This window comes from Chanodichthys erythropterus, chromosome 6, assembly GCF_024489055.1.
Source record: "Chanodichthys erythropterus isolate Z2021 chromosome 6, ASM2448905v1, whole genome shotgun sequence".
NCBI lineage: Eukaryota > Metazoa > Chordata > Actinopteri > Cypriniformes > Xenocyprididae > Chanodichthys > Chanodichthys erythropterus.
Genome location: NC_090226.1, coordinates 5,010,603 through 5,026,241, shown reverse-complemented (window position 1 = coordinate 5,026,241; position 15,639 = coordinate 5,010,603). Strand labels below are relative to the sequence as shown.

At 34.4% G+C, this 15,639-nt stretch overlaps 1 protein-coding gene across 4 annotated transcripts in view; it reads right to left on the bottom strand.

Annotated features, from left to right (window-relative positions):
* slc41a1 (solute carrier family 41 member 1) overlaps positions 1–15,639 on the bottom strand; it is a 37,562-nt gene that overhangs the window by 3,361 nt on the left and 18,562 nt on the right. For 3 of the 4 annotated variants that reach the window (XM_067387797.1, XM_067387796.1, XM_067387798.1), the window contains 7 exons: positions 14,715–14,859; positions 12,281–12,427; positions 9,104–9,251; positions 8,855–8,934; positions 8,610–8,744; positions 8,302–8,450; positions 6,763–6,936 (listed from right to left, as the gene is read on the bottom strand). In XM_067387797.1, the coding sequence (XP_067243898.1) occupies positions 6,763–6,936; positions 8,302–8,450; positions 8,610–8,744; positions 8,855–8,934; positions 9,104–9,251; positions 12,281–12,427; positions 14,715–14,859 (978 nt within the window). Of the gene's footprint in view, positions 1–783; positions 6,937–8,301; positions 8,451–8,609; positions 8,745–8,854; positions 8,935–9,103; positions 9,252–12,280; positions 12,428–14,714; positions 14,860–15,639 lie in introns of those variants that run through there. The other variant, XM_067387800.1, reaches the window with a different exon arrangement.

Here is a 15,639-nt window from a genome sequence, read left to right as displayed (position 1 = left end):
AAATGTATCATTCTGATGGTGGATTGTAGCCTATGGTGTGACAAATTAATATTCGTGATCAGACTGTACAGAAATTGAAATCTACAGATAATGCTAATACACACTAAATACACAGTCACCCAATGCTGATGTTGTTAACATACAATTTGAGAACAAAGTATAACACTAATAATAATTTGCATGGTTTGATGTGATATGAGTTAAGCGATCGTTAGATTTAATCACCATTGGCAGCGTGATTTATTGATTTTTCCCAGTTGGTCAGAACAGAAGTGGCAGATTTTCATTCTCCTCAAAACATTTGATTCATTACATGAACGGAGGCGACAGAGGCAAAAGTATGAAGGTAAATCGGTAGCAAAACCCGAGAGGTTGCTGATTTGAATGTGAGAACTTGTCATATAAATATTTGTATTTGTAAATTGAAATCAGTCGATGCCTGACCAATGAACATTGCCATCCAGTGCGACTTGGCATGCTGTAATAAATATTTGCACATGTATGAGACAATATTTTCATTAAAATATCATTAGTTTTAACGTTTTTTTTTATATTACAGTAAAAAAGTTGTAAAGTCAATTAATTGGGTGGCTGCTACATGGAGCACCAAAACGGCACGATCTGCTCTATGTAGTGATGTCAGCGCGTACAAAAACGTCCCATTTGATTGGCTGACTCCAACCAATAAACAACTTTACTCTTTTGCGGTAATATAAAACTCAGTTAAAACTAATGATATTTTAATGAAAACAGGGATTTTAACTCAGGGCTCAGAACTAGCACCCCCTCCCCCCCTCTATTTTTTTTTTTTTTTTTAACATGGTCTCTGAGCAGCTTTGTCCCAAAATGTGCATATTGTTTTCAGAGAAACATGTGATTAATGAAAAACGAAGCCTCACATTGTTTCCAGTCACGAGAATGCTTCACTTTGCGTGTCAGAAAGTTTGAACCCAGACCATTAGCCTACTATATAAAAAGTTCAAGTCTATTTACTAAACATTTTAAATATATAAGCCTGTAGCCTATACTGCATCATCATATGTTCTGTCATATAGGCTACAATAAAATAACAGCACAATTTACAAACAACTCAGTAGGCTATGTATTATTAGTAATTATTATTCTTTTTGCTGATCCATTTCGTTTATTGCCAAAAAGATGTGAATTATATTATTGAAATAAACACATTTAGCGTATTCAGGCTTTTATTTGTGTTTAATGGATAAAACAACGGAACTGCGATCTCAGGTTTATGGCTGCTATAAATTTTACCTGCCACAGGATGGCACTGTTTCAACACTTTTGATGCTTTGAAACCTTTCCCGAAACGTTTAGAGAAAAGCTTCAAACATTTAAGAGGCTTAATTTTTCCATCCCTACTCAATAGTTTTAGGCCTTTTTGCAAATGTTTCAGTAAAATTTAGCTGTTTTATTGAGCGTTTACTCATTCATAGCCTGTTTTTTTTAAACATTAACCATCTGTGACATCATATCCAATCAGATTTCTTTTCGCCCACCATGCACGCACATACACACATTTGAGTTTACAACACAAAAAAAACACACCTTTATTTATTCTCATTCTCTTTTGCTCTCTTATAATATGTAATGAGTTTACGCATATAGATTTTAATAATCAATTTAAAAAATTTGTAAAAAAATAAATTAAATAAAAATAGCATCCTCTCATGGTATACTGCATGTGCAAATCGAAACATTCAGCTTTTCACATCAGGGCTGTGAGTGTAAATTTCAATTTACAAATACAAATATTAATATGACAAGTTTTCACATTCAAATCAGCAACCTCTTGGGTTTTGCTACTGATTTACCTTCATACAAAACTTACAGACTGCAGCTTTAATTATATTCATCAAGAATGCATTAAATTGATCAGAAGTGACACTAAAGACTTCTATTTTAAATAAATGCTATTCTTTTGAACTTTCTATTCATCAACAAATCCTGAACAAAATCATTATTTTTACAAAAATATTAACTGTTTTCAACATTGATAATAAGAAATGTTTCTTGAGCATCAAATCAGAATGATTTCTGAAGGGTCATGTGACGCTGAAGACTGGAGTAATGATGCTGAAAATTCAACTTTGATCACAGGAATAAATTACATTTTAAAACATATTCAAATAGAAAACTGTTTTTTGAAACTTTGAAATATTACTGTATTTTTGATCAAATAAATGCAGCCTTGGAGAGAAGAAGAGACTCTTATTATCGCCAAACTTCTATTATAATAATTTACATTATTTCATATCATTAATATTTAATGACTTGTAAATGTGTGTGGTCATGTATTAATTAATAAGCAGTTCAGGGAGCCAGTTTTGAGGTGTAAATACTACAGTTTGTTGGTACAGTTTACATAGTTATCTCAATGCCAATGTGATTTTTGATCATTTACCATACGTCTGTGACAATCAGGGTCATTCTTAGGACGGTGCAACTGGTGCGATAGCCGCAGGGGGCTCCGCAAGCATTGGACGGGGTCCCGTGTCAAATGGTGTGAAAACAGAAAAGCACAGGGCAGTCGTACGAAATAATATAATCTTTTATTTCCAGCAAATTACAAGTACCTCTGTTAAGTCCACTTGACAGTGTCAGATTGAAGCAGCAGGGGCAGAAGTGATGGAGAAGAAATCATACAACTCAGATAACCAGTTACCATAACTAGCTGTACACTCTTGGATAACCTGGTAAGTTTGCTCTGGTCTTGCTCGAGGAGCTGGGATCTGACTCGGAGAAGGTTATGTTTTCTTGAAAGCTATATTACGTCAATAAGAGGGAATATATGTGACAGATTAGACAACCCTCAAGCAAATATTAATTCACTCTAAAAACTCATGGGGATCTTCAGTGGCTTTGCTTTGGATAAGTTACCAGCAATACATCTGCCCTGGAAGAAAACAACGGACGGGATGATTTGTGTACACAAACCAAATCAATACAATATGAAAATCAACTCCATGAATTAAAAAAGCTCATATACAAAAAAAAAAAAAAATAAAAAATCAGAAGACCTATAAAACCTACGTGTCAAGCCTTGCATGTGATTTGTTAAGGCATATTATGCTCATTTCACCGAACCAGATCGAGTGTGAGGTTTTGCTGGATATTAGGCACCAAACTTTGATATATTTGTTAAAGTTTACCAAAAAAAAAAAAAAAAAAAAAAATTACTGATAAACGTACAGTAAACATCTCTACTGGTCCAATGCAAAGAAAAAATGCAACAAAATGAAAAATAAACATTTATAGAATAAATATATTATTTACAAATAGCTTTGTCACATCTATAGAAATAAATAAACAAAGCCTCCCATCCCCTGAAGAAATATTCACAACTACAGAGAGCTGCTCATGGTACAATGGCAGCACCGGACCAGTTGCACAGAAATATTTGTAATGTTTGAATGCATAATTGTGAAACTATAAACGTGCATATGACACATTTTGAAGCTGCATGCTCTCCTTGCACAAGTGCGACCTCTTGTGGCAACGTCTGACATTACAGTACATCTTGTGCACACTATCTATTGAGACATTAAACATGTTTACACGACACTAAAATGTATAGTGTCGTGGTAAGCATGTTTAATGTCACAATAACTCGCCCTTGCACAGTTAAAAACAGACATTTTAGGGCAGAAACCAAAGTGTTTGACACAAACTGACAAGTTAAAGTACAAATAAAGGAGAATACGTTCAAGATATAGTTACTAACAACGCATTTTTATGTTATGTGCCCGGCACAATTCATTTTGCTGTCGATGTGCGCGAACTGGTGATGAGATACCAGCAAATGGAGCGATGTTTCTACACAGCCCTTTAGCAATGGGAGGCTAACATTACAGTTAAACACATTGTCGATAACTGGAGGTCAGTTGCTTTATAAGGCCTGGCTAGTCATTAAAATATACATTAGCGTACTGGCAACTACTGATTAGAGATTTTTATGGCCGAGAAACGAGGTACAGATTAGCTGCTAGCCATCCTATTAGCATTTCAAGTGTTTCTGAGTGGCATTAGCCTCACATTTAAAAAAAGAAAGAAAAGAAAAAGGAAATCATCTCTCTCCTCTTCCAGTAGCTATGAAAGTAACTCTTTCAGGGATTTTAATAAAGCATGGCTTCAAAATCACATTCGGGAACCGGTTACAACAGAACTTCTTCAGCTAGCATGCATATAGATTTCAAAATAGCCCTTTTGTGTGTTTTTGCATACTTCTACAGAAATTCTTGGATCGTATTGTAAAAAGGCTTTTGAGGCAGAGGGTTTTGTGTTTCCTGTCAATGAGCAGGTGCTTTTCGTTTAAAGTCATTTAATTCACCAATTGACCCTTAGCTAAGCTTTGTGTTAAACTGACTTTTACAGATATTATTTAAAAAAAAAAAAAAAAAAAAAAGATACCCAAAGGGTCATTGTGCTATAAAACGAGCCTTTTCTCTTTTTTAGACTTTAATGAGCGTTTCTCGCCTCCAGTTTGCAGGCTCTGCATTTTTTAATCACATTACTGGGTAATTTAACAATTTCTTTAAAGGAAAATGGCAGATTAAAAGCATTGCAATGCATATTTCCTTTCAGCTCACAGAGGAATCATTTCCAATTAATTTTGAACACTGTGAGCACATTTAACTAAAAATCATGGAAACTCTAGTTCAGTTCTGTAAAGCTTGTCTATGTTTCCATTCACTTATTTTTATGTGAATTCTGGAATATCACATAAGAAGAAACAAAAACAAAAGATGGAAACGCCAAGATGCGCAAAAATGTGCATATGCATGTTTATCATATAAAAAGGTCCCTTTTGAGATTCATTCTCTGGTGTTATGACCAGGTAGCCCTTTCAATCTCTAGCCCCAGATGTTATCTAAGATCACTCGGGTCCAAAAATTTATTTTTCTTATTTAGTTGGCAAAGGATGTGAGAATTGGGCCGAACATCCCCACTAAAAAATAACAAGGATTGTTGTTCTTCTAAACAACAAAGAAATTACTAATCAATAATAAAGCAATAATGTCATTGATATAATCATGGTAGACATAGCAGACACACACATCTGTGCTCTGATCTCCAATTAGTCACAGGATGTGGAAACACAGAGGCAGGAAGCAGAAATTCTAAAATGTGCATAAAAACAGGCACTCAACTGAGGAGGTTAATTATTTATCAAATAACAAGACATGCGCATAAACTACGATGGAAATACATTTACGCAACAAAAAGACTCAACAGAGGATGTGATTGGACAACTGGACTAACCAGTGGACCAGTGTCATTGCACAGCATCTCAAATGTTGATTTGGTCATTCTGAAATGCCTGAGGCAAAGTCATCAAAATGGTTGGGTATTACTTCCTCCCAGAACGCACAACTGCATTCTCAAACACCAGGCATCTGCCTCCGAATGCAAGATAACATGATTTTATTTTTTACGTTATGTCAGGTGCAATTCATTTATGATGTATGAAATGTGAGCCACAGTGGCTTTACTGATTGCAGCAACTTCGTTTTTTATTACAGATATTTTGCGGCAATTTCCCATGAAATGATGATTTTGTTCACATGAACACATGGGATGGAAATGGCGCTTTACTCGCAAATGTTTAATGTGATATTCCAATTTTGCAACATTTGGACATTGGATGGAAACATAGCTTATGTTAGCAACAGAGAGAGCTTAGTGAAGGGTCAAATTGTATATTAAGTCTATATAATAGAATAATATATTCATATGAATTTAAGAGTTCATTTTCAAAAATGACAAAATGGGTCCTGCATTTGAAAACTCACTGCCCTTTTAAAATAGCCGCTTTGTTATCCATCCCTACAAATACATTAATTGTCCCAGTATTTTGAGTCCACAGAAGAGATTTTAGAGATTAACAGATGTGGACTTCACAATTACGGCCTGAGAAGCTTACAACAAACAAATCTTTCAGGGTTTTTGATTGGGTGAAACTGTTGTGTAGGTAACAGAAATGTACCTACGCAATTGAGGCAAAGTCTGACATTTTGTCCTTTAGGTGTTGAGTGTAAACAACCCATGAACCTCTCATATTGCATTGCACAACTTGAGTATTTCAGGGATTTCAAAAGAAACAAAGAAGCACTTTTGGTTACTATCTCTCTCTAACTACAAGCAGTGCTTCTAAAGCAAAGTTAGATCCTGAAAACAGCATTGCATGTTAAACAGGGTGATCAATGCGTATTTTAAAGTACTTTACTGTATATGCATGTTTTATCGTAAATAAGGTCCCCTTTGAGATTCAGTCTCCGGTATTAAGACCCTTTCAATCTCTAGCCTGAAATGTAAGGATATTCTGTGATGGTCCAAAATGATATTTTTTTGTCTTTAGTTTGCAAAGGCTGTGAGTGCTGCCCTCAAAACACACCATTTTTCAATCATTTTGTAGCACTTGGTGATTAAGCATTCTATGTTCGTTTGCCTCTCGTGAAATATTTCAAGTTTAGGTCGATGTCATCTTTACATGCAGCCAACGCGACTGGCCGTAAAATTGGGCCGAACATCCCCATTGAAAAATAATGAGGATTGTTGTTCTCCCAGTAGCTAAACAACAACGAAATTACAAATCAATACTAAAGCAATAATGTCATCAATATAATCATGGTAGACATAGTAGCAATAACAATATAGATATTATTTCTCTATGTGGCATTATAAATAAAGACGTTTGTGTTGCTTGGACAGAGTCAAAGGAAGCAGCGTGGATCAATCACCCACATCTGTGTCCCGATCTCCAATTAGCCACAGGATGTGGAAACACAGAGCCAGGAAGCCCGTCCCCAGCAGGTCTCCCAGGGCGGTCAAGTAGGGAATGGAGAAGTTGTCGGGATCCATCCCTCGACGCCACATCCAGTTAACCATCCAGTCTGCAAGGTACAGCAGGATCACAACCTAGACGGAAAGACAGAATGTGTCAGTGTGGCATGATGGAAATCACCAGGGAATTGCAGGACATTTGAAGATTGAAAAAAAAAGATATGTACATTTTTTTTAGAATTACCCTAAAATTCAAGATATCAAGAGATTTATGTCATGATATAGGGTGACTTCAGGTTGATTGGGACACTTTTTGCCATTTAATTGACTAGGAAAAAGTGTTCCAATCAACCTGAATTCACCCTAGTTCAACAACATCACAAGCGCAATATCAAACGAGTGCTGTTTTTGCCCCGAATAGCATGAGTGCAAATGTGATATTAATTTTACACAACAGTTCAATAAATAAGAAGATAATATTGTCTGATTTAGCTCAATTTTGCCAACGACAATATTACCTATAAAGCCTGAGCAGAACTGTTTTGCATCTTCAAGCAACACACAGAGGTGTTTCATTTCTTAATGAATCCGCGTTTTGAACGAATCAATTGGGTGAACCAATGATTCAATGAACCTATGATTGTTTGAAAGAATCGAATGAATGAACGACTTTTACTGCCACCTACTGGCAGTTTTAGTTTCTTATTTGTAGTATCATTTCATTGAAAAATGATTTCATATTTCCATATTAATAAAAAAACCATTAAAGGTATAGTTCACCAAAAAAGAAAAATTCTGTCATCATTTACTCAACCTCATGGCCGTTGAAGCCTAAATGTTTATGTGTAATAAATTCTATGTTGAATCAAATAATTTGTCTATTTGATGCTTTTCTCATTAAACAAAATAATGACTTTAAATAATCTTTTGGGGGTAATTTCTCGGCCAAATTTGATATGTGATTAATTTGCAATTAATTAGATTAATTAACCGCCTCATCATGTAATTAATTAGAAAAAAAAATCGCTTGACAGCCCTAATACAGTGTATGTATATATACATATATATACATATATATATATATATATATATATATATATATATATATATATTAGGACATTTTTAATAAATAAATAAATACATCCTGTGATGCAAGGCTGAATTTTCTGAAATTTTCATTAATTTACTGTAATATTTTCTTTAAAAAATAATCTTACTAATCCCAAACTTCTGAATAGTTGTGAATTGGTAATAAGTATTTTTTTTTGCATTAAAGTAATAGAGCAAAAATTAATGTCACAATTGTAAAAGTCCAAAAAAAATTTCTTCTTGCAAAGTATAATTTCCTTATTACTTCCTTCAGCTTTTACAGTGAAACATGAACGAAACATTCCATAGGAATCATATCAATCACAAACATAGGAATCACCCAAAACACCACATAACTTTCCTTTTAAACCTCAAATTTCCTTGTAAAGAGCAATAGATGCTCAGGTATACCTGGAGCAGAGCAGCAGCCAGGTAAAATGCAATGAAGACGTAGGTGAGAGTGGTGTGTCCACCCTGCATTGAGTTAATGGTGTACAAGAAGACCAGATGACCAGGAGCGACCAGGAGGAAAAGCACTCTGGCAGAACGTGAGTTGACACCTGATGAGAGAGTAAAAGTAGAGTCTTTGTATGCATTTTTGCAGAAGCATGACCAAATGAATTAAGACACAATACAGGCAAATACACTTCTATCAATATTTACTGATTACGTCTTTGCTAATAATAGGGCTGATGGGTGTGCCATTTCTCTTCACTCACCTGACCCAAAGAACGAGCTCCAGGGAGTAGGGCATTTCTGTGGGGTTGGGTTTGGCTCTGCTATGGGCAGGGCGTTCATATGCAGGTAAGTGGAGATTCGACTGGCTTGTACCGCCACCAGATTGCCGCCCACACCTGCAGCAGGGCAAAACAAACATTGTACGTAATGATCCCGTTGTGTTTCTCACGGTTGTTCTTACTAGCCCACACTGATGCATGAGATATGAGTTGATAAGGAGTCTCACCGTTGATGACGGGTGTGAAAACCGCCATTCCAGCAAAGTTGGGGTTAGATACCGTCTTATCCAGAATGAGGCCTCCAACACTGTTTCAAAAGGAGAAGATAAATCTAATTTTAATGACGCAAAGGTACCGCATCTGTGGTGTCAGATAAATGATTGACATATCACTGTCAGCCACAAGTGAGTAACCCATCCATCATAAAGAGGAATGAGGAAATGGAGCTTCTTTATCTTAATCAGTGTTCTTCCTACCTGCTGATCGCCATGGCGATAATGACAGGCTCCCACCCGGAGTAGAGCACTTCCCGGGTGGAAGGTATCCGCCGGGCGATTAGCACCCAGATGGGTGTCAGGGCGACAAAGAAGGCACAAACCATCGGGTTGGCATAATCATTGAATTCTGTAAGGAAAGATGTAATTTAATTGTGCAATTTCACATTTCATATGATTATAAATGACAAATGTATATTTAAATAAAATATTATTAATAATAATATAATACTTTTGTCATATATATATATATAATATAAAAGTTTGGACATGTTACCATTTATAATGTTTTTGAATGAAGTCTCTTATGCTCATTAATTTGATCAAAAATACAGTAATATTGTGAAATATTATTACAGTTTAAAATATGGTTTTCTATTTTAATGTACTTTACAATATAATTTATTTCTGTGATGCAAAGCTGAATTTTCAGCATCATTACTCTTCAGTGTCACATGATCCTTCAGAAATCATTCTAATATGCAGCTTTATTATCAATGTTGGAAACAGTTGTGCTGCTTAATATTTTTTATAATCTGTGATACTTTTTTCAGGATTCTTTGATGAATAAAAAGTTTAAAAAAGAACAGCATTTAATTAAAATATATTACAAATATTTTGTAACAATATATACAATAATTCAAAAGTTTGGGTCAGTAATTTTCTTTTTTCTTGTTTTTTTTTTAAAGAAATTAATACTTTTATTCAGCAAGGATGTGTTTAATTGATAAAAAGTGATAGTAAATATGTATATTGTTAGAAAAGATTTCTATTTTGTAGAAATGCTGCTCTTTTGAACTATTTATTCATCAATGAATCCTGAAAAAAGTATATCAGGTTCCAAAAAAATATTAAGCAGCACAACATTGATAATAACCGAGTATCAAATCAGCATATTAGAATGATTTCTGGAGAATCATGTGACACTGAAGACTGGAGTAATGATGCTGAAAATTCAGCTTTGATCACAGGAATAAATTACATTTTAAAGTATATTCAAATAGAAAACAGTTATTTTAAATTGTATTTCACATTATTGATTTTTTCCTGTAAACTGTAAAATAATGGTCATAATATACAGATATTGAACTGTCATAACCAACATGTTTATTCCAAGACTTGGAATTCAACACCAGTTCAGACAGCTTCAAAACCAAAGCTGGTTGAGAAATCACAATAACACACAACATTCTTTTGGGTGTAATCTTGCACCCAAATTCTGGAGAAGTTGGGTAAGATGAAATCTTGGTTGACCTACCATTTTTCATTTTGGCAGTTTTAAATGTTTATATCCAGACGGTTTGGTCGTGTGAGGTTTGATAAGAAATAAACACGCAATCATTCTTTACCATAAATGTTTCCATGTGCATTTTCTCACATCAGTACTGTTCACCGCACATCATCAAAACACTAAGGTGTTGCCACAAAAAAAGCTGAACTAACAATATATGTGTCGTTTCATCACAATCTAAACAAGAACATGTCCTCCCCCTTAGAGAGTGTTGTCACTTTATGGGTCTAAAGGAAGAGACTGCAGAGTCTAATGGGTGTGATATGAAACAAGCACACCCTCAGTGCACCTAAGAAACTCATGAAGCAGGTGTCCACAAGCCCCAACATGCCTAAACAAGCTCCACTATGCTCTAGCATGACTCAGCATGATGACTGACTGAATGCATTACTCATGAGAATCAAACATACACAAAAATCACATGATAACCTTCATCAGGAGGATTGATTAACTGAACAGTTTTCTATTTCAATCGTTTTTAAAATGTAATTTATTCCTGTCTTGTCACATGATCCTTCAGAAATCATTCTAATATGATGATTTGCTGCTCAACAATCATTTCTTCTAATGATTATTAGTGTCAAGATGCTATTTTTGTGTAACCATTACTCATTTTTTTAGGATTCTTGAATAGAAAGATAAAAAAATAGCATTTATTTGAAATAGAAACTGTTGGTAACACTTTATTTTAGGATTCAATTCTCACTTTTAACTAGTTGCTTATTAGCATGCATATTTATGTTTATTAGTACTTATAAAGTACATATTATGCCTTTTTCTGCATGACCTTATTTGACATCCCTTAATCCCAATACCTAAACTTAACTACCTTACTAACCATTAATAAGCAGTAAATTAGGAATTTATTGAGGCAAATGTTGTAGTTAATAGTGAATGTATGTTCCCCATACTAAGGTGTTACCAAATTGTTCTGTAAAAATGTAAAAGTCTTCACCATCACTTTTGATCAATAAAATGCATCCTTGATGAATAAAAGTATTAAAGTAAATCTTACTGACCCCAAACTTTTGAACGGCATTGTAAATATAAATATAATGCTCATGTACATACTGTATATATAAGCATATACACAAACTTATATTACAATTGCACTTTTTTCTTCAGGATTTTTAGCTTTACATTACTGTAATATATCTGTGCACTATTTTTGCATTCATTAAAAGCATGTTTGTCATATATTATTGTTAATGTGTAGGTGCACAGTCTGTGAGTAAGTGACAAATAAACCTGAAACCTGAAATCTCTTCAAAACATTTTCTGTAGAATGTGCTTGTGGTTTTCAACTACGCAAAGGAAAACTACGACTGTTATGCAGGGTGAAAGCTGTAGGACTAATAAGGCTTTTTAATAGCAGTGGGCGAGTTCAAAACGGTAATGGGAAGTTTGTCTACAATGATAGTGTTAGTTAAATGTCAGGGCAGCCGTAAAATATTACTGTGGTTTCACATACAATGTACATGAAATAACTTTAAAATGTAATTATGATTATGACCGTGGAAGTTCCTCTGCAAAGTAAAGGAGGTGGCTAATTAAAGAAGATATTGAGTTTTGATACCTTCAGTTAGAACATACAAAAATCTATTTTAAGTATGCAAAACTATTGCCAAGATAGTTCCATATACCTCCAATTAAACTCGACATGGTGCAAGAAAGCAGAGGAAAGAGAATTGCGTGTCTAGGCCACTGGGTTCATAAGCTATACGCTATAATGTATGTGAATCTACAACTTTTAATGTGCCTGCTCATATATCTGCCTGCACTTGGATCACAAAATGCACTGACTGTAGATATCCGATTACGGCAGTGTTCCCGAAGAGCTCAGCCAAAGAACTGCGGCATTCACTCACCAAGTTCCTTATACAGGCCCGTACTGATGCCAGCCAACAGGGCCAGGGTGATCAGGTCACCAAGGCTGGCAGCAATAGGGGTGGCCACGTTGTCTGGGTTGATGCCAACCTTCCTGGACGCAATGATAACCCCGATCATGATAAGACCTGGGCAGAAGTGGAAAGGAAAGATTTGTCAAGTTAGTGTTGAATGGTGGTATTAACACAGGAGATTGTGTCAATGCCAAACAATGAAGTCCAAGCATTCTTAGTTTTTGATATCTCCTGTTTGGAGGATATATTTCCACTCTAGTGTTGAAATTAGGACTTAGAGCTGCTTTGTCTTTCCAGGTTCAAAAACAAGCATTAGCATTACTCACTTCAGCTAGTAGATTTCAAGTTTTTGTCATAACATGCTTGATATGATAGATCTTTTTTAAAAAATGTAACACCACTACAATATATATTTATTTTAGTCATCATTTACTCACACTGGTGTTGTTCTAATGCCGTAAGCCCTTCTTTCTTTTTCTGACCACAAAGGGAGAAATTTAAGAAAAATGTCCTGCTCATGCTCGTCCATGTAATGGCAGTGAATAGCGACAAGCATCAACCTTTTTAAAAAAGGAGTAACACAGAATGGTCCCATGCGACACGTATCGTTTATTCCAGGTGTTCTGGGGGTACACAATAGGGTTTGGTGAAAAAGAAACCAAAATTTAATGTATATAATATATGGCACATGTTGCATGTCGTCATTCTGTGATACTTTTGCATTTTTTTTTTTTTTTGTAAATGTCCCCTTTTGTGGTCCGAAAAAGAAAGAACGGCATACGGCATTAGAACAACACCAGGGTGAGTAAACAATGACTTAATTTTCATTTTAAGGTGAACTCTCCCTTATACATGGCATAATTATAATGTTGCCTTGTGATGTTTAAGAAACTTTTTTACTTGTATCCCACATTTTTTATGAACATGCAAAAAAAAAAAAAAAAATTGTAATGATTTTTGCACATCTTGTGCACCCATTGAAACATTTTTTTTTAATATAAACCAAACATTTTAATAATGTATTATGCTAGATATCTTTATAGTAGTATATGTATTTGTATATATATATATATATATATAATAAATATATATGTATATAATAAAGATATTTTTGATATATTTTTACTAGTGGGTGCAGGACACTAAAGTTCATTTATGTAAGTGAGGATAGCAAAATAAAGTAAACTGTGACATATTATACCCAAAAATTCTTCATACAGTGGACCAGTAAAATTTATAAATATTTGGAATCAAAAGTTATTTAGACACTTTGACCTGACCATATTTTGCTTAAGTGTTATCTGACATAATTACATTTTTTCTGACACAGTTTAACTCATTTTTTAAAAACTTTAGTGAATAAACTGTAATAATAAATTAAATGTTCAAGGTGTCTGAATAAATTTTGGTTTGAATGTATATATATATATATATATACTATATATTATATATATATATATATATATATATATATATATATATATATATAGTTTTTTATTTGTACAACAATTTTGTTCTACAATTTAGTTTTTATTGTAAATAATTAAAACTGAGACAAATTTGCAACAAAGGCCCTGTTCCCACATGATATAAGACATGTTTTGCTCATACACCATCTCTCTTGTCCACTTTTAACCACTTCCGTCCTGGTTTTTTCGAGGGGAGGGTCTATGGGTGGATAAATGTAAGGGTTTTTTCATATCTTTTGATCTAATGGACAAAATAAGCTCATGCAATTTACATATGAACGCGCCTAGAGATGAAGGAAAACACACAGAAAGCAGCAGCTTTCGTTTCTGCTCTGACAGCCGCAAGACTGGCCGAACATGGTGAGTGCGTATGTTAGAAATCAGGAATGGAGAGAGAACATTGTGCTTGGTACATTTTTTTATCTTCAAACCAAACTTGGGTCTTTAGCCGACAAAGTTTAAATCCCATGTGGCTAGCGCACTTCCCATAATGTTTACGCATTAGGTCAGTAGATGGAGAGTAGGTCTTTAGTAGCTGTTTGAATGCATTCGACCACATGAGCGTTTCCACAGTGAAAGCAATCTGGTCGAATGCGTTTTCGAACTACCTCTGGAAGTGGCCAAGCTAAAAACATTTCGATCAACCAAAACGCATCTTAATACCAGGTAACAGGGCCTAAAGCGTTTTTTTTTTCTTGGTGGTTATCTTTAATACATACACAGCACATCATATCTTGCTGATAATATTTGTTTTCTCTTCAAATGTGCACTGTAAAATGTATTTAACATGTTGCACTGACATGCAATCTAACTGTAACCAAAATGCTGTAACCAAAATGTTTTATGTTTCCTGGAATGTTACCACAGACACAAATTAAACTACACAGTGTCAGTTTCTCGTAACTCAGAGGTAGATGACTCAATCCTCTTACCTAGCAGCAAAGAAGCAATGAATGCGGTGGCCACACTGCTAGCACAGAGCAGGACAGCATGACCCATCTTAAAATTACCCTCTGGAATCCAGCCAAAAATGACTGCAGCGATGGAAGCCAGGAAGCCGACCACAGTGGCCTGAACCTGAAAGCAGGAGGGACAAGATGAACTCGGACACCTCTTTTGACCTTCCCGTCTGAAGTTCAAAGTCTTTCGTCTCGTTCATGTCAAGTTTACTTTGTTCTCTTTCATCATTAGTGTACACATGACATTACTGGGTTTTGGGGTAATTTCCAAGAAAAAGATCATCCAATAATTACATAATTGTTCATTTGAGTGTGCAATCTGGAAAAGTCAAACCTCACATGAAATGTGACTCTGTGTCTTTGCTCATTCTGCACACAAATCAAACAAGTCTTTAGGACTGACAAATTTGATCTGTTTCTTTTGAAATCACTGACTTGTTCATTCCTTCAGTATTCACTACTGAGTTCACTATATAAGGAAAAATTGAGAAAATATGTATTTGGAAACAGCTTTAGTCAATACTATGCACTTTGTATGATGTTCAGTATTGTTATTGCTAACTAAAACTATTAAAAATCATTTTTGGCCATTTAAATAAAGCTGATATTAAAAATAAAATGGAAATATTAGATGAAAAACTTGAACTTGTGAATTAAGTTGAAATACTACAATTAACTTACATAAAAATGACAACACTGAAAATATAAAAAGAAAAGCTATAAAAATAAGATATAAATAATACTAAAATAACATTGATAATGTTACATGAAAAAAAAAAAATATATATAAAAAAAAACCCTAATCTGACTCCAGACTAAGACATGTTAAAAAATGACATTTATTAATGGATATGGATCAAGTATGTAAACATAGGATTTCATATTCTTATTTGCTTAT